This window comes from Muntiacus reevesi, chromosome 6 (genome assembly GCF_963930625.1).
Source record: "Muntiacus reevesi chromosome 6, mMunRee1.1, whole genome shotgun sequence".
Classification (NCBI taxonomy): Eukaryota; Metazoa; Chordata; class Mammalia; order Artiodactyla; family Cervidae; genus Muntiacus; species Muntiacus reevesi.
In genome coordinates this window covers 12,962,668-12,975,511 of record NC_089254.1, presented here as the reverse complement: position 1 = coordinate 12,975,511, position 12,844 = coordinate 12,962,668, and the positions used below count along the sequence as shown (strand labels likewise).

The 12,844-nt window shown below is 46.5% G+C and overlaps 1 protein-coding gene across 2 annotated transcripts in view; it reads left to right on the top strand.

The window, feature by feature from the left end:
* SLC25A13 (solute carrier family 25 member 13) overlaps positions 1 to 12,844 on the top strand; it is a 224,425-nt gene that overhangs the window by 74,704 nt on the left and 136,877 nt on the right. For both annotated transcript variants that reach the window (XM_065939668.1, XM_065939667.1), the window contains exon 4: positions 7,365 to 7,480. In XM_065939668.1, the coding sequence (XP_065795740.1) occupies positions 7,365 to 7,480 (116 nt within the window). The remainder of the gene's footprint in view (positions 1 to 7,364; positions 7,481 to 12,844) is intronic.

Below are 12,844 nucleotides of genomic sequence, written 5' to 3'. Positions count from 1 at the left end.
TCATTCAGATCTTACTGCCACCTCCCCAAGAGACATTTGCTCACCACCTAGCCGCATTGTTCTCAAGCTCAGCTGCATGGGACGTTTAAAAAACAAACGCATGTACACACTGCTGTATTTAAAATGGATAACCAGTGAAGACCTATTGTTCAGCACATGGAACTCTGTTCAGTGGTATGGGGCAGCCTGGATGGGAAGGGGGCTGGGGGAGAATGGATACATGTGTCTGTATGGCTGAGTCCCTTGCTGTTCTCCTGAAATCTTCACCACGTTGTTAATCGGCTATACCCCAATATAAAATAAAAAGTTTATAGGAAAACAAATAAAAAGATGACTGGTCTGATCCCTCCTCATGTCCATTAAATAGGCTTGTCAGGACTAAGAAGCACTACTTTATTGCATTTTTCAGTTTTGTCTTCTACACAACTGCTATCTGATCTAGAACCATCTCATCTTTATCTGTGTGTGTTTCTGCTCACTGCCTCCCTTCTCCAGTGGAGTGAAATTCCTTGAGAGTGTAGATTCTGTCCACCGTATTCGTTTTCATGGTATCCCCAGTGCCAAGAGCATTGCCTGGCATATAATAAATGTAGGGTACAAATATTTTGGTGGCCTGAACAGTGTATATTTGCCAGGCATTCAGGAGGGAGATAAAAGACTGGATAACCCCCAAAGCTATTAAAGATGTTCAAGTCATGGAGGCCAAAACTCTTCTGATAAACTGGCGATCACAGGAGAGCCTGATTCTGTTTTTGTCTTTTTTTCTTTTGACATTCACAGACACATGAACCTGGGTGGTCTGGTGGTTGGAACCCAATTTTTGGAGTTAGATTTTACTTTTATCTCTGCCATCAATCCTGTGCAATTGTTTGGCTTCTGTTGTAACTACACAGAAGAAGGTCATAAGGAGAAGTTATTTTTATGAAGCACGCTTGTGGTTAGGAACCTGAAGTAAAAGTGGTAATTGGATTTTGATATGGTGCATTGTCTACGACCAAACTTCCTGAAGTCTAAAGAGATCAGATCCTTATGTGCAGTTGCTTAAACTTTCATAGCCGCAGAGTTGGCCTGGAGATCGGAACCAGGCGAGAGATGAAAGGGACCACATGGGGTGCAAGCTCCTGCCGGCTAAGAGTAAGCAGCAGCAGGCAGGAAGAGAACTGGAGGTTTTCCACCGGGGGTGGCCAGTGGTGGTGTGAGCCTCTCCAGTCATTTGCTGCTTTTTTCAGTTCTCCCCCCGCGCCCCATCTTACTCAGTCCTTCTGCCAGTCCCCAAGTTTAGGTCCTCGCTGTTTTGTCTCATAGAATATTTTTTTTTCTTTTTCTTACTACACAAATAATTCAGTATGTGTGTATTGAAAAGATTAGAAAATATAGGCAAGCAAAAAGAAAAAAACTCCGAATTTCTAATAATTTAATTTTAATTTCTAATATTTTAATATTTTAACTGTTAGAGGTATCGCTAACAGTTTTGTGTTCATTCTTGAAACTTTTTGTGTATCACTCTTTGTCCATTTTTAACAAAATGGGCTTGTTGTCTATATATGATTTGTGTAACCGATTTTCTATGTAATGACGTGAATTTGTTTATTGCAGTTTGTAGTGGTTGGACGGTTTTCTGTGTGTGAATGGTCCTTTAATCAGTCATGCATTGTCGCATATTGAGGTGGTCTTCCTTCTCTTCACTGTTAACAGTACTGCTTGAACATTCCTATAGGTTTAAGTTTGCACATGTCTGTTGATTATTTTTTAGGGTAAATTCTGAGAAGTGGGACTGTGGTGTCAAAGAGTGTGGGCGTTGTTCAGACTCTTGCTTTGGCTAATGCGAATTCGCTGTATGATGCAGGGAGCTCAGCCTGGTGCTCTGTGACGACCTAGAGGAGTGGGAGGGAGCTTCAGGAGGGAGGGGATGGAGGTACACTTAGAGCTGGTTCACGGAGATGTGCCCCAGAAATCGACCCAACACTGGAAAGCAGTTACCCTCCGATTGAAAAAAAGGCCGGGCTTGCTGTGCTGTTGGATTGCCCTCTGCAGAGCCGAGTGCCGTGTGCTTCGATCCTTGTGGCATCAGGAGCCGTTCTTTCTCCTTCAGGTCTTCAGGAGTCCTCCCTGGATTCAGCCAGCAGTCTCCGCGTAGCCAGGCTCTTCTCCCTCCAGTTCACTTTGCACTCTTCTGCCAGATCGAATGGTCTGAAGCCCAAACCCATCACATCACTACACGTTCCAGACTTGATCTGCTATTACAAGCACCGTGTCTGCCTTTGCACTTGCCCTTACTCTAGCTTGCTTGCACTTCTTGTGGCTCTTCATCTGCAGTCTTCGTTCCTTGGCTCCTGACTCACCATCTGCCCCTCCCCTCCCCAGCCTCAGACTTCCAGGTGTTTGGGGCAGAAATTGTACTTTCCCTCCGTGTGTTCATGGCACGGGCCTGCGCTCCGCACATAGACCCGCCAGCAGAGCCCCACTGGAGTCCGTGGTCTCTCCATCCCCTGCCTGCCCTCTCGACGTGATCATCTGCTCTCTCTCATGAGACCAATATTACATGGCCGTGTGGTCACAGCTTGCCTCTGATGCCGTGTGTTCCTAATTTTTCTTTCTCATCTCCTCCTTTCTCTCATTATAACAGCACTCTTTCCCTCCTCTGAATTCATATAGCAGTTTCTCTCTACTTCTACGTTGCTTATGACTTTTCCCATAATATCATAATTTTCAGTATTTACAGTATTCTCTATTGTAAGTCTCTCCAGGCTGAGAGTGAGCCCTTGCAAGATGAGAAGGGCAGGAGAGGAGGCCTACAGTATGCTACTGTAAAGAAGCCCTGCTCTGGGGGAAGGGGAGGGTGGGGCCGGCTGAGAGAGTAGCATTGACATGTGTGTTACTGGGTATAAAATAGACAGCGAGTGGGGAGCTGCCGTAAACACAGAGAGCCCAGCTTGGCACCTTGTGAAGACCTAGGGGGGTGGGATGTCGGAACACACACACACACACACACTTTAACACTTATGGCCGATTCCCATCATTGAATGGCAGAAACCACCACCACATCGTAAAGCAACTATCCTCCAATTAAAAATAAATAATAATAAAAAGAAGCACTCCCATCACTTTGGTACACGTATCCTCTGCTGTCTTCCTCTGTCTGCAGTAGACGTGCAGTCTTGCATCATCCCAAGTGTAATGTCTGGAGGCGCTCCACTTTTAATCCCCTCCTCCTCGGCTTGGTGTGTGAAAGCAGTGTGTAGTGCTTCAGTTGTTTTACCCAGACTTTAAAGGACTTGCAGGTGCTGTTATAAATGGCTTTCAGAAGAACAATAGCTCTGGTGGTTTGGAGGACAAAAATGATTTGCTTAAAAAAAAAACTCTGCTCGTGTCAGAACCATGAAATAGTGCACTTGGAAACCTGCTCTCCCTGACTCTTGAGTGGTGTATGTGACAATGTGACTTCTGTGTTTGCGTCCATGTCAGCTGACCCGCACCCCACTGTCAGTCAGCTGCTGAAGGTGGGCATCAGTGTCCCAGTGGGACTCTCCCTTAGAGACCAGTCACAGAGCTTGTCAGAGCTGTGTGATTTGTCAGACAGGGCATCTACCACTGTCCAGGCTTCCCTGGTGGCTCAGTGGCAAAGAAGCCAATCACAATACAGAAGATGCAGGAGATGCTGGTTCGATCCCTGAATCGGGAAGATCCCCTGGAGAAGGGCATGGCAACCCACCCCAGTATTCTTGCCTGGGAACCTCACGGACAGGGGGGCCTGGCAGGCTGCGGTTCACAGGGTCTCAAAGAGGCAGACACGGCTGAGGTCTTGCACACCCCTGTTGCAGTTTGGGAAGTTGAGGGTAGAAAAGGAAGTGAGTGAGCTCACCAGCCAGTCTGAAATTGATTACGCTTGGATCCTCTGTTGTAATTTATGTTAATCCCATTAAATCTGTGAGAGTGGAGTACTGTTTATATAAAAAAAAATACATACACACATTTTTAGATATCACGCTGTAAATAAATATAGTCCTCTATAATTATTCTGATAGCCTTCTAGTCAGATTACCTTGAAAATCCAAAATGATGCTGATGAACAGTAAAGCATTATTATTTCATGGTTCATCTGTATACCTCCTACGTAGACGCATCAGCATGATACTTGTATCTAACAGGATTAGCAAATTACATACCTTTTTGGTATCTGTACCATGCCTAAAATACCATTTTGCATTCTTTGGCCAGTTATGAAACCATTCTGATGTTGCCAGAGGAGTCTTTGTTCACCCCTATAGATGGTCTTCAGCTTTCCCATTCCATTCTAAGAGAGACGAGATTCTCTTTTTCTGGTTATTTAAGTCTTCCTTTATTCATATTAAAGAGATGTCCCATTTCTACTCACACTTTGTGATTTGTCTTAATTCACTACCCTCTGTGCAGGGGTGATTTTAGCCAACATGAATTTTTTTTTGCCTTGACAAACTGCCAGCAAGGTTAAGCTGGGGAGAGTGTGGCTGTGGGATTGTCGCTGCTACTCGGAGGGGGTTCCAGGGCGTGATGGGTGGCGGTGAGAAGCCAGCAGCCAATCAGAAGCACGTTTCTCCTCTGTGCTTCCGTGGTCTGGAGCTGGGCGTGCGTGCCTCTGTAGTGAATGCTTGTGGGCAGCTGCATTTACAGTGCATGCGTGCTAAGTCATTCCTGCGGCAGTTGTATTTACCCTCCTTTCCCCTTTCTCCTGTCCTAGTGTTCCAGCTCTGGTTAGACCCCTGCTCTCTCCAGCTGTTAGGCTCTCTTACCCCCATCTCATCTCCCCCCCACCATGTTTCATCTTTCCTCGTTAAATTCATCTTGTACCCCAGTTCCTTTTCTAAAACGAATATCTGACTCTGATATTTTTTTAACCCCCAAACCTCCAGTGATTTCTTACTGCCTGCAAAAAAAAAAAAAATCAGGATGCTCCAGCTGGTCTTTCTAGGCCTTCACAGGTGGCTCGCATGACAGACCAATCACCCTTTGACTCCGCAGGATCACTAGATGCAGGGTGGGTAGCGCCTCTGCCCTCCTCCAAGCACAGCACACTCCGTTGGTCATCACTTCCGTCTGGAGTTCTTTCCTCCGCGTGGATCGTCCTCCCCCTCCCCTTCTCTCGCCTCTCCATCCTCCGGCACCATTTGGAATGCGGTCTCAGTCAAATGGGAACCAGGATACTTTGTTTTCAGGCCAAAATGTCAGAAGCCAATTGTTTCACCTCACACAAGCCATAACATCTTCTGGTTTTCTCAGGAGTAAAAGGAGGAGGTGGAAGTTGATGATTCCTAAAGTCTTTTCAGCTTGAAAACGTGCTCTTTAAATGCCACAGCTTTGTGGCACCTTCCTACATTCTTCCAGGCAGCGTAAATCACCGTGCCCCCGAATGCTTTATCTCTTCTTCTTTTTACTTGACACGCAGCTTGTGTCCTGGGGAGACGGATGCATGTGGCCACCTCCCACCCCCAGCAGCTGTCAGCTACTCCAGGCCAGCCAGAACCTCCCACCCCATGTTTGCATTTCCCCCCCACCCCCATGCCCACCCACGCCTGGTCCTGCTCACAGCCAGATCCTCAGTGCGGCAGACTGAACCGTTGAGGAGAAAATGTTCTGGGCGAGTGTTCTTCCATAGCACCTGCTGTTCCTGAATGTTCCCCTGCACTCGGAAGGGTGTGTTTTTGGTGTGAGCAACATAGAGTCGGGGTAATGAACACACCAGAGTTTTCCTTCTTGGTGGCATTATCATTATAATCAGGTGACATTCCGGGAAATAGCAAAGTTAGCTTTGTAGCTCGTGCTCTGTATAAAAATGTGTTTTCTCTATTGAAGGTTCAGAAGTAAGTGTTCAGTGAAGCAGAGGAAACCACTCCTGTTCTCTTTCTCTATCTCCTCAAGACTTGGACTATCCCAATGTATCACTGAAATATTTGGATGTTTATAATACAAAACAGGGCTTCCCATGTGGCTCAGTGGTGAAGAATCCACTCGCCAAAGCAGGAGCTGCAGGTTTGATCCATGGAATGGGAAGATCCCCTGGAGGAGGGCATGGCAACCCACTCCAATTCTCTTTCCTGGAGAAATCCATGGACAGAGGAGCCTGGTGGGCTACAGTCCATGGGGTCGCAAACAGCTGGACACGACTCAATGACTAAACAATAGTACAAAATAGTGGCAAAGACCTTTCCTGAGACAGCCTCTGTGGGTTTGTTTACTCGTTGGAAGTCAAAGCCTCTGTGGCCTGTTTTGTTCTTCCTGATGGATAGATTTGATCAGATCACGACCTTGTTCAGAAACTTAGCTCTCTCAACTTCAAATCTCATTCCACAGTGTTCTCTGGTGCACTTTCCTGTCCAGAGAACATTAGCTCCTCGCTGTTTCCCTTACAAACTCCCGTACTTTTTTGCACCTGACTTTCTGCAGCCGTTTCCCCTAAGGTGACCCCCCCACCCCCCGCCACTTATACTGCACACCAGAACTTCACTAATTTTTGAGACCCGCTCCACAAAGCTTTCTTTGATTTCTGATCAAAATTCCGTTACTGTCATACTGATGCCTGTCGTATGACTCATCTGCCCTGTATAGTAGCCTCGATTAGGATTAATCTGTTTTACCAGACTACAAGTGCCTTGGTGTTACTTTTCATGTCTGAACATGAAAGCATCAGTCGCTCAGTCGTGTCCGAATCTTCGCGACCCCACGGACTGTAGCCCACCAGGCTCCTCTGTCCTTGGATTCTCCAGGCAAGATACTGAAGTGGGTAACCATTCCCTTTTCCAGGGGATCTTCCTGAGCTGGGGATTGAGCCCGGCCTGGGTCTCCTGCATTGCAGTCAGATTCTTTATCGTCTGAGCCACTGGGGAAGCCCCATTTCAAGTCTAATTTATCTGGATTTTGTCCCTCACCCCAGTGTCATCCTTTAGTTTAATCTGCATGAGGTCGGCAGATGCCAGGAATGAGTAAATTTTTGTGAACCATGTTACATGGTGTAGAAAAGGTACGAATGAGTGACAGAGCTGGCTGTTTTGTTATTGTATTAATCTAAAGTGTCTAAGCTCTAATTTTAGAATCTTAACAACATGCCTGAAACAAAAGTAGTGTATGTTGGGTAAAACAGTTACATTTGAAATTATAATGCATTTAATGTGTCACCCTATCCTCAAATCTGTCGTGTCTTTTAGATTCTGTGTTGTTATTTCAGTCCACTCTGTGTAAAAGGGAATGCTAAGTGTTTATATACATGTTGTTAGGTTTAAATTTTGGTGTTTGACAGTGATGTTTTATTTTTTCCCTTACTGTATATTTGTGTGTGCTTTTATCTTTCACAAGCTACTGATTCTATGTTTTGTGCTTGTCTTATGTTGCAGATTAATATCCTTTCAAGAATTTGTGGCCTTTGAATCTGTCCTGTGTGCCCCGGATGCTCTGTTTATGGTGGCCTTCCAGCTGTTTGACAAAGCTGGCAAAGGAGAAGTTACTTTCGGTAAGCAGTGTGTGTGCACACCTAAGGACATGCAGACTTGTGCGACCAGCTGGAGTTTTTCCCCAAGAATGAAGTAGATGGAAATGCTTTTTAAGAAGCTAGGCTGTCCCTTTGAACAAGATATCCCAGTGTTTTCAGGCTCTAATGCTTCAAAAAATGTCTCCCTTCGTGAAAAATTGAGTTTCTGGCTTATTAGTATTATTTTTAAATTATCTTTGGCTGTGCTGGGTCCTGGTAGCTGTGCCGCAAGCTCCTGCTCCTGGTGGCCAGCAGGGGCTACTCTCTGGTTGCTGGGAGTGGGCATCTCACTGCAGTGGCTTCTCTTGGCATGGAGCGCGGGCTCTAGCGCACAGGCTCAGCGGCTGTGGTGCCCAGGCTTCGTTGCTCTGCAGCACGTGGGGTCTCCCTGGGGCAGGGATCGAACCTGTGTCCCCTACATTGGCAGGCGGATTCTTAACCACCGAACCACCAGAGGAGTCCGGGCTCGACAGTTTTGACACGGTGGTTTAAGGTGAGGAAGGATGGAGCATGACTTAGCCACAGGGTTAGAGAAGGGGAGAGGCAGACAGGATTTGACTGTCCAGCGCATTCCCTTCAGTCAGTAGTGCCTCTCCAGATAGAAGGAAGACATTAATACAATGCCTAGGAAGAGAGGGGGCTCTGTTCCCCAGTACCTTGTCTCCTTACCCTGGGCTCATGGAGTGGCTGAAATCCAGAGGTAGCACGTGAGATGGCAGTTCGGAATGGTATGTGCATACCTTATTTTTCTAAATAACATGGTTCCCTCTGGCTGGACTGGGAGTGCCTGTTATCCCACTGCCACGTTCTTCTGAAAAGGCAGTACCATCTTCACAGGGGTCAGCTGCTAAGCTGCAGAAACCCCTGAAGTCTTTTAGAAGGAAGGGAAAGCCAGGACGTGGTGGGGCAGTGGTAAGTTGTTTTTTTTTTTTTTTTCACACACTGGTTACTGAAGCTACATGGGGCAGAAGGTGCCCCATTTCTCTCGGACTGTGCAGTATCTAGTGTATGTTGTCTGCGTGTGTGAACTTGGTGTAAACAGTTTTGCCATAAAGAATTTCGGAGCTCCTTTGCACAAATTGTGCATTCAGGGGAAATGGCTAATGCACCCATTTTAAACGTCTCTGTTGTTTCTCATTGATTCTTGGGCTTGTCTTCCTTGTAAGGAATGTATAGATGGGGGAATACAGATGGTGTAATAGAGCACCATCTATTCTGGATGGTTCTAGAATTGGAGAGACGTAGCTCCTTCCAAAGGAACTATGGTCTTCCCAGTAGTCATGTATGGAAATGGAAGTTGGACCATAAGGAAGGCTGAACACTGAAGAATTTTGAACTGTAGTGCTGGAGAAGACTCTTGAGAGTCTCTTGGACTATAAGGAGATCAAACGAGTCAATCCTAAAGGGAATCAACCCTGAGTACTCATTGGAGCAATTGATGCTGAAGCTGAAGCTCCAGTACTTTGGCCACCTGATGTGAAGAACTGACTCATTGGAAAAGACCCTGATGCTGGGAACAAGTGAAGGCAGGAGGAGAAGAGGGCAGCAGAGGATGAGATGGTCCGATGGCATCACCAAGTCAGTGGACATGAACTTGGATGAACCTGGGGAGATGGCGAGGAACAGGGAGGCCTGGTGTGCTGTAGATCACGGGGTCGCAGAGTCGAACACGACTTAGCGACTGAACAAGAGTGACACTCCTTCCAGCTCTGCCACTTTTGTCTTGAACCAAGCTAGTGATCCTTTCAGGTCTTGATTTTCCTTTTGAGAAATGAAGGTAATAATTACATAAAGTCTAGGTAAAGTGCTGTGATAGACTTATCCTGTTAGCCCTTCCCCTCTCCACCCATTCCTCCGTGTTCATTTAACCTGGCAGTTATTTAAGGCTAGGCCAGCCAGGATAAAGGCAAAACACATAGACTTACCTGATTTGTTTCATATCATCTAGTAACTCAGATGCTTTCCGTTAGCATTTCATGAAGGTTATTTAATATTTAAAAATCCCGGGAATAATTTTAGGTTTTTCCCTTTCTGTCACCTAATTCCTCTTAGCATCACTGTAACCACAGCTTTTCAATGGAACCCCAATCAAAATGTCCCTGTTAAAATCCACAAATAATAAATGAGTGGCTAGCTCATGGTGGTGTTGATTTATCCAGTGAGAGTCAGTTTGGCGAGGATGTTATGGTTGCATTTGCTTGGGATGAACAGGGAGAGCCTGTAAGCTTCAGCGAGTTCAGCATAGGTGCACGCTCCCTCTCTCTCTCTCTCTATAGCTTTCCTCCTCTCTGCTGCAGGTCTGGAGTAAGCGCTGGGAGAGAGCTGGGTTGGAGATGGAGGGCTGAGGAACAGACTTCAGACTATTTCCTTGACCCCAGTCAGACTGTGGAGTGGTGGGGGCTGCTGTTGGCACCAGCATGCTGCTGGCCTGGTGGAGGAAAGAAACAAAAGACTTTTGCCAGTGCTGGAAGGGGTGCTAGTGTGATTAGAAGAAAAGACCAGATAAACAGCAGGAGGGAGGTACATGGGAGCCGTCTTTGCTCTGTAGAAAGAACAGTGGCTTGAAAACTCTGTTTCTGCTTCTTATTGGCTGACTGTTGATGGGGAAGTCATTTCTGCTTTCTGAGTCTTATTTTATCTATAAAGTGAGGGTAATAACCTGCCTCCCAGGACTATGTAAGGGTTAAAAGACCTACTGCACATGAATGGGCTATGTGGAAAACAGAAGCCTTTACAAAAATATTACTAAAAGGAACAAGGTGGCGGAGGAGTAGGCAGATGTGGAGTACATCTCTCTCCATGGATACATCAGGAATACACCTTCAGACACAGAAGTGCATGCAGAACACCAGCTGAGAACGGACAGGAGGACCTGACCAGTGGAAAAGAATATATAGACCCACGAAAAACTCGGTACGAGAAGGAACTAGGGGGAAAACAGGAGTGTTAGTAGGACTGGACCTGCCCTGGGTGGGGGGGGGAACTGAAGCAGGGGTCTGACCCCCACACTGGGGCAACTGTCTGAGTCAGAGGAGAAACATTTAAGGCTGAGAGTGAAACAGCTGATCTGCGGCAGCCTAAATGGAATGAGAGCGAGATAGCTCTTGCCGCAGCCATGCATACCCCGGACAGGGACACGGGTCCCCTGGAAGGGGCAGCAGCTGGGAGCTGGAGTTTCGGGATTGTGGAGCAAACCCAGGGCAGAGGCTGCTGTTGACTGAGGAGAGATGGATTGAGGGGATGTGAGGGAGGAGATTGTGGTGGGAAGTGCCTGTGGAGGAAAGCCAGGCAGCCATGGAAGCAAGGCGATAACTGCTGAGTCACCCATAGTGAGTGGGGCCATCACCATAGCCTCTCTCACCCCACAGGCCTGCTTTGGCAGCTGAACAATAGAGAGGCTGGCCCATCAAATGCCTACGCTGAACTAGTGAGTAGGACCCCACCCAGGGTGCCCCTTTAAGTGCCTGACCTGCTGATCTACAGAGAAGGACCCCAGGCAAGGGAGCCCTCTGAGTGTCTGAGGGGGCGGAGCTACGGAGAAAGACTGGCCAAAAAGGCCTTCTGATCGCCAGCTAGGAGAGGCTCGAAAAAAGACTGAGAGGGCCATAACTCCTGCAGAGGAGGCAGTCCGTGTCCCCGCACACTTGGCGCTGCCAGGGTCCCTGTAAGCCAAGCGGCTTTGCCACCTTCACGCCCAACTCTGACAGGGGCAGAGCTGCCAAGGCAAAAAAAAGTCTTGTGTCTGTATGCGCAGGTTTGCTTCGGTTGTGTCCAATTCTGTGACCCTGCAGACTATGGTCTGCCAGGTTTCTATGTCAGAGGGGTTCTCCAGGCAAGAACACTGGAGCGTATTGGCCAATACTGGTGGCCATACCCTTCTAGAGCACTATTTCCTGCTGCCCCAGCTGCCAGCTCCCCTGAGGGCCTGGTGCAGCCAGAACCCCTGCAACCCAAGCAGCTGCACGGCCTCCACACCTGGCCCTCACTGGGGCAAACCCAAACCCTCCAGGGCAAGCTCAGGAGCAAACCCCAGTGGACGGCCCACATGCAGAGGTGGAAATAAAGTCACAGTTGAAACCCAGGGGCATTGTGGCTAAGGAAGAAGACCCAGAACCTTCCCACCAGCTGTACAAGCTGCAGATTAAATCCACACGATCAACTGGGCAGACTGTGTCTGTGGAATGTATAAAAGGTCACTGAGAGCTCCCGCAAAAGAAAACTCACTAGTTCTGATAGCTGTGGACTTGGAGGCAAGAACACTCAGGAGTAGGACCAGATCAGAATCCGAGCTGCCCCCATGGCAGGTCCAGAGATCAGCCCAGAGTTGGAGGGCATCCTTGGGAGGTGAGGTGGACTGTGACTCCCAGCTGGGAAAGGACTCAGACAGCAGTGACTGAAGACAAACTTTTGTTATTTTTATGTTTTGACTTGTTCTGTAGATTCTTATGGATTTTTTTCTCTTTCTTTTTTTCTTTTTATCCCCCCTCTCTACAATTGACAATTGTAGTTGTCAATTTTATTGGCACTATGAAATCTAATTAAGCTTTTGAGCTTTTTTCCCCCCCTCAGTCACATTTTTTATTGTTGTTATAAATCTCTGCTTCTGTGTTGGGCTTTTGCAGTTCTGTGGAGTTCTCCTTTTTTTTTTTTTTTTCTTGTTTCTCTTTTTAAAATTTTTTAAACCTAGTATTATTTTTTCTACATTTATTCCTTTGCTTGCTTTTCCTACTCTTCTTTTCCCCTTGCAGTTAATCTTTAATGTATATAAATCTTCTTTAGCTACCTCTATAACTTTGCATATCCTTTCTTTCTTTTCTTTCTTTCCTTTCCTCTCAATATACTTGTTAGTTTTATTTAAATTGCTTTATTCCCCAATTGGCACCTTACTTTAGTTTTGTTTCCCAGTTTGTGCTTTAGTTAGTTTTGTTCTTAACTGGTAAATAAAGTTTTTTATTTCCTTTCTTTGCTGGGTCAATCTACTGTACTTTATTTTAGTTGGGCTGTTTTGACTTTGCTTATGGGTGTATATGTATATGTGTATATTCCATTATTTTAATTGTTATTTGCCTGATTTTGTAACTGCCATTTGTCTGGGGATCATCTTTGGTTTCTCATTTTTGGGTATTTATTTTAATCTCATTAATGCCATAACAAACCACTTGTGGAATCCTTGTTCCTGATGAGAGATCAAGCCCTGAGCCTTTGGAGTGGGGGCACTGACTTAAAAACCCTAGACCACCAGAGAAATAACCCTTAGTTCAGTTCAGTTCAGTCGTTTCTGATTCTTTGAGACCCCATGAATCACAGCATGCCGGGCCTCCCTGTCCATCACCAACTCCCAGAGTT